This window comes from Rousettus aegyptiacus, unplaced genomic scaffold, assembly GCF_014176215.1.
Source record: "Rousettus aegyptiacus isolate mRouAeg1 unplaced genomic scaffold, mRouAeg1.p scaffold_m13_p_5, whole genome shotgun sequence".
NCBI lineage: Eukaryota > Metazoa > Chordata > Mammalia > Chiroptera > Pteropodidae > Rousettus > Rousettus aegyptiacus.
In genome coordinates, this window is record NW_023416308.1 from 13,346,994 (window position 1) to 13,359,145 (window position 12,152).

Here is a 12,152-nt window from a genome sequence, read left to right on the forward strand (position 1 = left end):
ATGATTTATATAGCAATCTGGTGATTGCCGATAAGTCCTTTTTAAATTCTTCGGAAAATTCTTTTGGTATGCCTGGTTTGAGTTTTATTACTAAACAAAGCAACAAGGCCACGGGGGAAATTATCCTGCATCTGTCTAAAATTAAAAGACCTTTTTGGTGTTTATTACATCTTAAAAATATCAAAGTCTAGTCTTTAAGATAAAAGAAAGTCAGAGCGGCCTTACATTTTTGGAAAGTGCCAGAGATCTTAGTCCGAAATCAAAATCACTGCAGGCTTGTTGGTGAGTTCTGGGGGCCTGCCTCACAAGGCTTGGTCCTGTCGTCAGGTTGCAGATGTTGTTGCCCCTGCCTAGAGGGGCAGATGCAAGCCAGATGTGCACTGCTGTTGAACCCTTGATGTCAGCAGAATGTGTTTTATCGCTGGTGAAAGTCTGGTGCCTGATAGCCAACTCATCTGATTGTCCATCACCTGATCCAGCGGAGCCTCTGTGCCAGGACCCTTCCCTCTGTGTGGAGATGCGACCCTCATAATGAGCCTTCTTGCTTTACCCATAGGTGGGAAACTACCTCCGTATGTTCCGAGGTTCTCTGTACAAGAGATACCCCTCACTCTGGAGGCGACTAGCCACTGTGGAAGAGAGGAAGAAAATAGTTGCATCGTCACATGGTAAAAAAACAAAACCTAACACTAAGGGTGCGTCTTCACGAGGGTTTGTAAACCTGTTTCAAAACCACTCGCTTATGTCATGAAGATAAAACGTTTTCACTCCAGTGTCTTCACTGCAGCCTTGACCTCAGTGTGGCAGGGAGCATCCTAGGGGTGGGGCACACATGCAGCTCAGGCGTAAAAGCGGCTCCAGATAGCCACTGGTGGTTCTTTGTCAGGCATTTTCAACAGGGCCACGGGGTGTGTGGGGAGGGCAGGGCTGGGATCGTGGGTGCTGTGAAGACATGTTGGTCTCAAAACGTTTTAGGAATGCTGTGATGCTCTGCCATCTGCCGTGGGCGTATTGCCATGATCACCCTTCATACAGCCCAAGTGGCGGGTGGTGGCCCCAGCTCCCACTCCCCTCTGGGGCTTTCACCGCTTCGCTTCCCAGAGCACATCCATCCCATAGCACTTCATTCTGGCAGCCAGTGTGCTAGAGCCCATGTGCATGTCCCTGCTTGTGTCTGAGGTGTGCCTGGGGCTTGATAGGTGAGCCGCCTGACACTAGTGACAGTAGAGACAGTAGCGTGCTTCAGCCGTGGCAGCTCTGTGCAGGGCGAAAGGTTACTCTCAGACACTCTGGGGACTTCATCAGGAAAGTCTCATGGTCCATTTGGGTTTGAACACAGCACAATGTTTGGCAGGAAGCGAAACTGTCTCCCACTTGGCAGTGGCGCCTTGTAGAGAGCTGCCCGGGGCCTGGGTGAAGACCCGCCCTGAAGCCCTGTGTATGTGTGCCTGTCTGTGTGTGCGAGTGTGCGCTTTGCAGTCTATCCTGTTTGGTTGTGTTTATAGGTGCTACTGTGGTCTTGTCTACTGTGGGCAAAGTAGTGGTTCTTTTAATGCAGGAGCCGGAGCTTCTTTTTATCTGCTGCTATAACATTTCCACTCACTCATTTTTTAAAATCTCCTTTTTGTCCTCCCTCTGCCCTCCAGTAGGCACCAGTCATTAACGCAGTGAGTTCCCAGCTTTGCTTTCCCCTCTGCAAGCCTCAGGTGAAGTCTCGGTGACTCTTCTGCCTTGTGCTTTGGAGGCACTTCCCCCGTAACTGATTTGTTTCTCCAGGAGAAGCCAGGCTGGACCTGCAGACAGGTAGCAGCTCTTGACCAAGCTTCCCTAGAAGAGCTGTGGGTCGAGTTGCCTAGTATCTGTCCTGTTTCCTAGACAGCACATGTTGACTGGCGCAGGGCCAGGAGTTCATGTTCAGTGTGAAGCAGCTCTTTCCAACTCTCTGGGCTCTTGTTTTAAAAGAAAAGTATTTTTCATCTTCCATTCCATCTTTCCACTTTGCTTGATGTTGTGGATTGCAGTGATGTCAGACCTCTTCCCACTGGTGGTATAACTCTGGAATCTTCCTTTTCTCCTGAGAGCCCTCGTTGGCTGTGCTGCACTGTAGCTGCTTCTGCTGCCGTTGTCCTGTGTACTTCCTTTGTGCCCTGAGCTGGTGCTCCTGGGACAAATGAGTCCAAGGAAATCCTCAGGGACTGTTTACCCAGTAGGACCTCTAATAAAGTGCTCAATCCAGATTGCCCTTTTGGAAGAGGCCAGCATTCAGCAGTAGTAAAGTTGACACCTGCTTTTCCTACCTCCTGCATGTGAGGACTTTGATGTGCTGCATCTACTGGCTGCTGCTGCTCGCTGTGCCCCCCACCAGCAGGGTGACCGCAGCGGTGTCTCTGTTTACAGATCATGGATACACGACCCTGGCCACCAGCGTGACTCTGTTAAAAGCCTCAGAGGTGGAAGAGATTCTGGATGGCAATGATGAGAAGTACAAGGCTGTGTCCATCAGCACAGAGCCCCCTACCTACCTCAGGTAACACACCCTGGCAAGGACAAGCTCTTGGGACACCCATGGGCATTTTTCTCATATTCCAGAACTGGTGGGGGTTAAGTTGAACTGACATACTTTTCAGCACTTCACACACTGTGCTTACAAATTGTTTTAGCTGGGTTTCTAAGTTTCTTTGTCCTTGGAATTTCTAAGAAACACAAGCCAAGTCTTGGGTTCTGGAGAGTGGTTAGAAATGTTTTGAAAGTGGGACTAATCCGTCAGAAAAATTAGTAGCCCAGATCGAGTCACAAAAAACAATAGATTTCAATGTATAAATTTAGAACCTTTAAATGTGTCTATAGTAACAAGCAGGCAAGTAGTTGGGAAGCTATATTGTAGAAAGTCTGTTAATTTAGATTTATAAGAAAAACTTGGATACCCCAATAGATAACTAGGTAAAGGGTGATCTACGCTAGAAAGAGTGAACAAACACACGGAATGATGTTTGTCCCTATATAGAACATAAAAAATTCAAAGTAAAAAAAAGTAAATAGCAACACGAGGAATAGGGGAAGGTGTGACGGAGCTGCACTCGTGAATGCCGCAGCGGCCTGTATGTGGGCGTCATCTTTTTGTAAAGTATTATGACAGCAACGTTTTTTTGTTCTCTGGCCCATTAATTTCACCCCTGGAAGTTTGTCCCAGAGAAATAATTAAAAAAAAAAAACACCACTACCAACAAAAACCATTGTATGTACAGGGATACCCTTGAGAGCACTGTGACTAATAATGGAAAATACAGATCCACTTGAGTGTTCAGGTCTAGGGAGAGGCTGATTGAGTGAAAAGTGCACCCACTGGAAGGGACGAGGTTGTAACTCTATATGTCGTAATTAAGTAGACTTGCAGTAACCAAAAACGTGGTGTACGTGAGTGAGACCTGCGGAATATCTTCTTTACTCTTTCAATTCTCAAGAATACATGCATTTATATGCAAAAAACCCTGGGAACATTAAGTGGGGTAGAGAGGGGTATTGTTTCTAGTGGTGTAGTCACGAAAAATCATTTCTTTTCAGATTTTCTCTCAACTTGACTTTTGGATTGTTTCTATAATCTACCCCCCGCCCTGAAAAAGGTGGCACAGATCCAACCTGGCCAGCGTTAATAGATGTGTGCTCTACAGATTTCTTTTTTTCTCTGAGGGATACAGTAAAAACATAAGGATGACTAGACTTTCTCAGGGGAGTGGCAGAAGGAAATTAGGTACATATGGATGGGACTTTCAAGTCTGCACATGTCAGCTGGGAACCTTTTATGGGGCAGTAAACACTTTCTTAACGATCATGTCATATGAGGAACAGCTGAGAGGAGTAGAGTCCTGTTACCCCTGAGGTCGGAACTACTGGGGGGGAGGGGTAAAGGTATGAAGGAAGCTGCTTCGATGGGCTTTATGCTCAGGAAGCACCTTCCCACTGCCAGTCAGCTCCACAAGAGGACTGGCACCTTCCCTCCTCCTCACTGGGCAGCTGGAGCAGAGGCCGGCTGCCCCCACTTGCAGACGTCCTGGCAGTGGAAGGGAGTTGAATTATATGACTCAGATTCTCAGATTCATGTATGGTGTGTATTCACACTCACTATGTCTGTTGCATAACTTGCATTGTCTATTTGTGACAGCTACCAGACAGGAGGGGTCGGTAGAGCAGCCCAGACCTGGAATTGAGCCAGATTGCTACTGAGTTGGGGCAGAATTTGGGGGAAGAGGGAACCTCAGTGACTTCAGTGCAGGCTCTAGGAGGCTCAGAAAATAGGTGATGGGCTAGACCCTCGGTTCCCTAGCATAGGCCCAGTGCACTGGCATCACCCATGGAAGCTGTAAAGAAACTGTAAGTCCCAGGCGCTCCCCAGCAACTGGAGTCACTTGACCTGGTTGGGGGCTCAGGAATGTACCACTTAAAATTTTGTGCTCTAAATGAGTCTAGCCAGGATTAGAAACCACTGGCCCAGATAGGCTGTGGCAGGGACCCCTGGTCTCACTCTGGTCTGGAAGCCTGGAGGCCAGCTGTCTTGCCTAGGCTATCTCAGGCTGGACTGCATGTCTAAAATAGTCCAATCATGTGTCTCCCTGCTTTAAACCCCTGGGGACTCCCAGCCATCTGCTGAGTGCAGTCAGCTTTTCTCAGAACACACCAACCCCTGTAATCAGGACCCCTTTCTGTGTCCCATATCTCCAGCCTCAGCTGAACCCGCAACCTACTGCCTCCTCTCTGCTGCTATCTGTGCTCCTCCTGAAATGCCTTCTCTCCCGCCCCCGACTTCAGTGAACCCCGACTGAGTGTTAAGGCTCCGCTCCTCTCGGAAGCCTCCCCCTTGTGCTGCTCTCCTGCAAAGAGCCTGTACTTCCGTGCATCCATGCCCAGCACATACCATGTTATGTGGCTCATGCACTGGGCTGAGGGCTTCGCTGACTTGTCTGGGGCCCCTTTGCACCCTTCCCCTAGCTTGGGTGCCTCTGAGCTGGTGTGGGTGAGAGCCTAGGGAAGAGACATCTGAAGAGTTTAGGGTGCACAGAGATCCCCCACCAGGGCCTGGAGTCCAGTAGGGGCACAGTGGGCATCCACTAACTATGACTTTATACCTGGTGGGTGGTATCAGGTAGACTGAGTGGAGGGATTTCTCATGTCTTCTTAGGGAACAGAAGGCCAAGAGGAATAGCCAGTGGGTGCCCACCCTGCCCAACAGCTCCCACCATCTGGACGCTGTGCCGTGCTCTACGACCATCAACAGGAACCGCATGGGCCGGGACAAGAAGAGAACCTTCCCTCTCTGGTGAGTGCACCTTGCCCTCTGCACTGATGCCACCTCAGTCTTTGAACGCATTTTAGTCTCCTCCCCAGAAAAGTGCTCTGGTTTGACCTCATGTCCCCCTATGAAATTGTTTTCCCTTGGCTTTCAGGATGCCCGTCTCTGGCTTGCTCCGGCTCTGCCTTTTTTAGTTTCGCCATTGTTTCCTCATTTTCCAAGTACCTAGAGTGGAGTTCCCGGTTTCAGACGCCATCCACATGACTCCTGGTGTGTTATTTTGGCTGTTGGAACAAATCACAACAAAATGGGTGGTTTAATACAACACAAATTTATTCTCTCACAGTTTTGGAGGCCAGGTGTTTCACTGAGCCAAAATCAAGGTGTTCTCTAGGCCATACTCCCCCTCCAGGCTCTGGGGGGGATTCTGTTCCTTCCTCTTCCAGCTTCTGGTGGCTGCTTTTATTCCATGGTTTGTAGCCACATCACCAGTCTCAGCCTCTGTGGTCACATGGAAGTCTCTCTGTGTGTGAAGTCTCCTGCGTCTCTCTTGTATAGGGACACCTGTCATATAATTTAGGGCCCACTTGGATAATCTTGCAAGATTCTTAATCACATCTGCAAAGTACTCCCCTCCCCGCCTTTTTTTTTTTGCCATATAAGGTAATGGTCACAGGTTCCAAGGATTAGGACATAGCTTCTTTTTAGGGGGCATTTTTCAAGCTCCCACTCCCACATGGCCTCGCTCATTTCTTGCCAATATATGTATGGCTCACTCTCTTCCTATTTCCATCTCTTCCTTCCTCCTTTCTCCTTCTTTCTTCCCTCCTTTTTCTTCCTTCCATTCTCTATTTGAATGTCGCTTTCTCAGGGCTGCCCTCTTTAGAATGGCCACTCCTGCTCTTTTCCTTGTTTGTACTTCCCAGAGCATGAGTCTAGCATGTGATGTACTTTCATTTTTTTGTTTGTCATTTGTGCCCCAAGCTCTTAAGAGGAGTTCTTAGCCCTCTCCTTATTCCACAGATACCCTTAAGTTTCCCATGCTCTCCAAAATCCCCCCACTCTTCCCTCTTTGTCTCCCTAAAACCCAGATGTGACCCATGTATAAAGCCCTTGCTCAGAGTCCTCCTGGGGTTCCCTCAGGATAGAGCTGGATTCCGCAGTCTGAGATAGAGAACTTTTGGTACCTTGACCCCGTGACTTCCCAGCATCTCCCACCTAATCTGCACCTCGCCTTTGGTGCTCTGGCTGCTGCCCCCCCAGTATCTCCCCCGTTCTCCCTGCCCTTCAGTCTTTGCTCAAGTATTTTCTCTTCTGGAAATACCTTTCCTTTCCCACAGTTTTTTAGTGAAAATCCTGCCTGCTTTAGGACTTAAACCTCCCTTCAGAACATGTCTAGGTCTTGTTCCACTGCCCAAGTCAGCAGTTTCCTCTCCCTTTCCCATGTGTCCATGAAATGTTGACCCCTACTGACCTCATCTTTGCCGACTCAGCCCTTAGTCAGCAAGTCCCTGTGAGGAGTGGGCTTTCCCCATCTGGCCAGGTTTATAGGGACCAGTGGTACAGAGAACATGGGGATCCACAGCACCCCTTGATGACTTTCCTGCCACTTTACTTCTAGCTTTGATGATCACGACCCAGCAGTGATCCATGAGAATGCGTCCCAGCCTGAGGTGCTGGTCCCCATCCGGCTGGACATGGAGATCGATGGACAGAAGCTGAGGGATGCCTTTACCTGGAACATGAATGGTATGTGGGGCTCTGTGCAGCCCCGACTATCCACCATGTGAACACTCCCCTTTGCTACCTGCTGCCCATCAGGCGGGTTCTAGATACTTAACGTGACATTCAGAGCATTGTGACCTAACTGTAGAGGGTGTGGACTCTGGGTTCAAATCCTGCTTTTGCCACTGTTTGTTGTGAGCTGGGCATTTGAGTGTGGGTAGTTCAAGGGCCTGGCATACAGGCTACCAGGACACAGAGATCGATGATGACTTTGATGCTGCTTCCTGGCCCTTCATGCACCTCCACTTTAGCCATGTCCCCTGCCCTGCCCCTCTGTACTTTTAGATGCTACATGTTCATGCCTGTGCCTCTGTCATTCCATTGGCCGGGAGTCCCGCCCTCACCCTCTTCATTCTTTTTTCCATCCTCACTCTTTAAGTCCTGAGTCAGATGGAGGCTCTTGGCTCTCTTCACTGGCTCCCAAAGTCCAAATGTGACTTTGTGCAAATATAGGAGGGTTAGGAGGAGACATCCACTAGAGTAGTTAGAGCCCTTATCACATCTCGGAAGGAGAATTAGCCATGTTTACACATGTGTTGATTTTCTTTCTTTTTTTCCCCTGAATCAGACTTTTTACAACAGACATTTGTATTCAGACAAAACAAAAACAATGTTATTTTTAAGTGAATAAAAGTTTAGAGTCACCAGAATCTCACCACCCAAATAGTTTGTTTTATATTTTCCCTTCCAGTCACTTCTATATACAAACATATTCAACAAAGTTGTTATTATAATGCGAGTATAATTTTATTTTTCTTCACTTAATAAGTATCTTCCTGGTTTCTTTGGTCTTTATAGTTGGTACAGAATTTTCTGATGAGTCGTGGTGCCTTAGTTTGCTAAAACTTCCCCTGCTATTTTGTGTTTCCATGACATAACAGCTTACAACATTTTTCTCCCAGAGGGGATTTCCTCCGGGAGGAATGTTTGTGGTTGTTGATATGCCGTGGCCTTAAACATTCTGGAAGGATTAGGCTGCTTCCTTTGGTCATCCCCTGGCAATTGGTGTGCTGGGCCTAGTCCAAGGCCCTGCCCCACCCTAGGAGCAAGGCCTGAGAGCTAGGGTGCCTGTCTTCCAGGGCCCACAGACTAGCTGGCGAGAGAGGATGTTGGCAAAGGAGTGACGTGGCCAAGGGGAGACATGGGTGAGGGGAGACATCAATAAGGAGTTCCAGGAGGTTGTAATGAGTATAGACAGGGGCAGGTGTTGTGCACTGGTGAAGACTCAGCATGGGGATGGGGTAGCTCACAGGTTCCAGGCCACCATCAGTGCTGTGCATTACCTGTCATAACATTCCCCATTAATCTCACCTGGCCTGCATTATAGTTACTTGTTAATTCATCTCTCTCCCTCTTCATTTCAACACCTTGAGGTCAGGGACTATGGGTATGTGTGTGCGTGTGTGTGTGCGCATGCGTGCTGTTTTTCCTGTAGCGCTTAGCATAGAACCTGGCCAAACACAGAAACTTCGTTCCTGTACATGTATTGCCTTGTTACTCTTCTTTTAACAACACATTGAAAGTTCCTACTTTTTATATCCCTGCCCTGTTTCAGAAGGGATGTAAGGCAGCTTATATAATGGATTCTCAGTATAAAAGAAAAAAGCAAATGAAAAAGAAGTGGTTAGGAAAAACTGGATAAAGGGTAAAATGAAACTAGGAGGTATAAAATGAAGCCAGCGCTCTGGCTCATACTTATAAATTAGTAGGTATCGTTATTTCAAAGATGGGCATGGCCCTCAGCCTTTTAGAACCAGGTAGAGAGAGACATGGTGATTAGTTTTACAGTCCTTAGTGTGGCTAAGATTAGCAGCAGCTGATGGCTCAGAAGAAGCAGAACTGCATGTGATACTTAATTCTGAGAGAACCTCTTCCCATGGCCTTCATGAAGAGGACACAGTATAATGCAATGAAGACCAGCATCTGTCCATGAATTCTACCACGGTTCCTCCAGGCTGTTCCTCATAGAAGTCCTCATGTAATATATCATAGTACAGACACTTGGAGGACCAAAATAGTGTTGTTCTGTGAACTCTTCCTCAGCCTAGAGTGGTAGTTAGTGTGTCTGAGAGCTATGATTCTTAACTGGTGGTTACTCCACACTCCTGCATGGTAGTTGAAAGAGCATATTCAAAAGTGCTGTTGACATGCTGTTTTTTTAAGTTATATTCAACTTACTAATTTAAATTTCAAATAACCTTAAAGGTGGGCTTGAGAGTGTTTATCAAAGGGATTAAAAATGTAAAGCAGTATTAGCTGAGCAGCATGAGTGTATGTTGTTCAGGCCATCCCTTCTAACCAAAATTTGTCTCCTGCAAGCTCTTGGTAGATGTCAGTTAACAATGAGTTCGAGGTTATCTTCTTTGAGAAGGAATTGAAAGGGAGCTTGTCTGAGTTGCTGGTGAAGTGTAGCATCATATGCCTCAACATTCAGCCTCCTAAGGGAGTGTTAAAGTCCTCCAGAAAGGATGAGCAGCTGAACGAGAGTACATATCTACATAGATGCCACCTTGGCCCCAAAGGAGGATGGAGGAGTCCCAGGGAAGGACCATGAACTGTCTCAGGAAAAATATAGACTCTGCTCCTGCACACAGGCCAGGGGTAATTAGAGTCCTGAGGGTCTATACCACAGAGTATGGCTACAGGAAGCCCTTTATAGAAATTTGTTTCCACATGATTTCCTTGGATGCTTAAAAAAACACAAATGACAGATTCAAGAAATTGAATGAACCTGAACAGGATAAACACAAATTTATGCCAGGACACATTATAATTAAACTTCTGAAAATTAAACACAAAGAAAAACCTTGAGCAGACAGGGAAAAATGACACCTTATGTACAGAGAAAAACTTAGACTGACAGCAGATTTCTCTTCACAAACCATGGAAACTGGAGGAAATGACACAGTGTTTTTCAAGCAGTGAAAGAAAAGTACTGCCAATCTAGAATCCTATACCCAGTGAAAATATCCTTCAGGAATGAGGGGGGAGTTCTCAGATAAAGGAAAGCTATTGCTTGTAGACCTAACCAAAAAAGAATGGCTGAAAGAAAGGAAATGAGAAAAGATGAAACTTTAGAACACGGGAAGGAAGAAGATGATAAGCAAAAATATGGGTAAATCCAATAGGCTTTTCTTTTCTTTAGTTTTCTGAATTATGTTTGATAGTTGAAGCAAAAATTGTAACACTCTCTTATGTGGTTCTAAATGTATGTAAAGGAAATCTTTAAGGCAATTCCGTTATACGTAGGGGAGAGCAAAGGGACATAAAGAGAAGTTAAGGTTTCTATACGTCACTTGAATTGGTAAAATAAATCAGTTGACTAAGTTATGTGTGTATAATGTAATAAATACACAGAGGGCCACTTAGAAGAAATGCTATACAAAGAGTTATACTCAAAAACACTATAGATAAATAAAAATGTAATTCTAAAAAATGTTTAAGTAACCCACAGGAAGGCAGGAAAAAGAAAACAGGAAAAACAAAATGAAAATAAAAAGACAGACTTAAGCCCTAATATGTCAGTAATTACTAGTTAAAAATTAGAGATTGGCAGAGTGGATTTAAAATAGACCCAATGACATGAGCTACAAAAAACTCATTTCACATATAATGGTTATAGGTATGTTGAAAGTGAAAGGATAGAAAAAGGATAGATCATGTAAACATTAATCAAAGGGAAGCAGTTGTAATATTTGTATCAGATAAAGCAGACTTAAGAGCAAAGAAAATTACCAGAGTTAGAGAGAGACTTTAAACAATGATAAAAAGGTCAATCCACCAAGAAGACAGAAATCCTAGATGTGAACATACTAAACAACAGAGCTGGAAAAAATACGAAGCAAAAACTGATAGAATGAAAAGAGAAAGACATCCACAATTATATTGGAGACCTTGACATTTCTCTTTCAACAACTAGTAGAACAACTAGACAGAAAATCAGCAAGGTGATAGAAAGACCCAATAGCACCATCAACCAGCAGAGTCTAATTGGCATTTATAGAACACTCCATCCAACACAGCAGAATACCCATTCTTTTTAAGTCCCTATGGAACATGTACCATAAAAACTATATTATGGTTCATAAAACAAACCTCGACTCAGTTAAAAAAATAACACATGAACCTGAGTGAAAATACAATATGTAAAAATCTGTAAGATATAGCTGCTGTAGTGCTGAAATGGTAATTTATAGCACCTGACACAATAATTTATAGCACCATTATACATAGAAGAAAAGCCTTAAACCAATAATATAAGCTCCCATCTCAAGAACCAAGCAAATGAAGTGCAAAATGAAGTCAAAGCAACAAGAAGTCAAGATATAATAAAGAGAAGAATAGAAATCAATGAAATAGAAAACAGAACAATAGAGAAAATTAATGAAACTCAGCTGGTACTTCAAAAAGATCAGTAAAATTGACAAACATAGCAAGACTAACCACAAAAGAACAAAATATAAATCACCAAATTGAGTAATGAAACAGAGACTATCACTACAGACCCCACAGGTATGACAAGGAAGGGAGTACTACAAATAACTCTACACATATAATTTTATAAGGAATATCTACAAAAAAATCCTGTAGCTAACATATTTAGTGATGAAAGGCCGATCACTTGTTAAGATCAGGGACAAGGCAAAGATGTTTACTTCTACCACTTGTTCAACATAGTGCTGGAAATACTAGCCAGTACAATAAACAAGAAAGTGAAATAAAAGACATCATGGATCAGGAAGGAAAACATAAAACTGCCCTTATTTTGTAGATGACATGATTGTCTCATAGAAAATCCCAAGCAATCTCCAAAAAATAAAAATAAAAAATAAAAAATAATTGAATTCAGTAAGGTCACAAGATAAAAGATAAACATACAAAAATCAATTGTATTTCTGTATACTATCAGTGGACAAAAATGCATTATGATTTACAATCACAATAAAAAAATGGAATACTTAGGTGTGAATCTAACAAACATGTATAGGACTCATAGGCCGAAAACTACATAAAATAATTAAGGATCTAAATGAATGGACAGACAACTATACTCATGGATTAGAAGATTCAAGATGTCAGTTCT

At 44.5% G+C, this 12,152-nt stretch overlaps 1 protein-coding gene across 2 annotated transcripts in view; it reads left to right on the plus strand.

The window, feature by feature from the left end:
• SMARCB1 (SWI/SNF related, matrix associated, actin dependent regulator of chromatin, subfamily b, member 1) overlaps positions 1–12,152 on the plus strand; it is a 30,517-nt gene that overhangs the window by 2,970 nt on the left and 15,395 nt on the right. The window contains exons 2-5 of one of the 2 annotated variants that reach the window (XM_016127197.2): positions 557–695; positions 2,398–2,527; positions 5,174–5,311; positions 6,906–7,033. In XM_016127197.2, coding sequence (XP_015982683.1) covers positions 557–695; positions 2,398–2,527; positions 5,174–5,311; positions 6,906–7,033 — 535 coding nt within the window. The remainder of the gene's footprint in view (positions 1–556; positions 696–2,397; positions 2,528–5,173; positions 5,312–6,905; positions 7,034–12,152) is intronic. The other variant, XM_016127198.2, reaches the window with a different exon arrangement.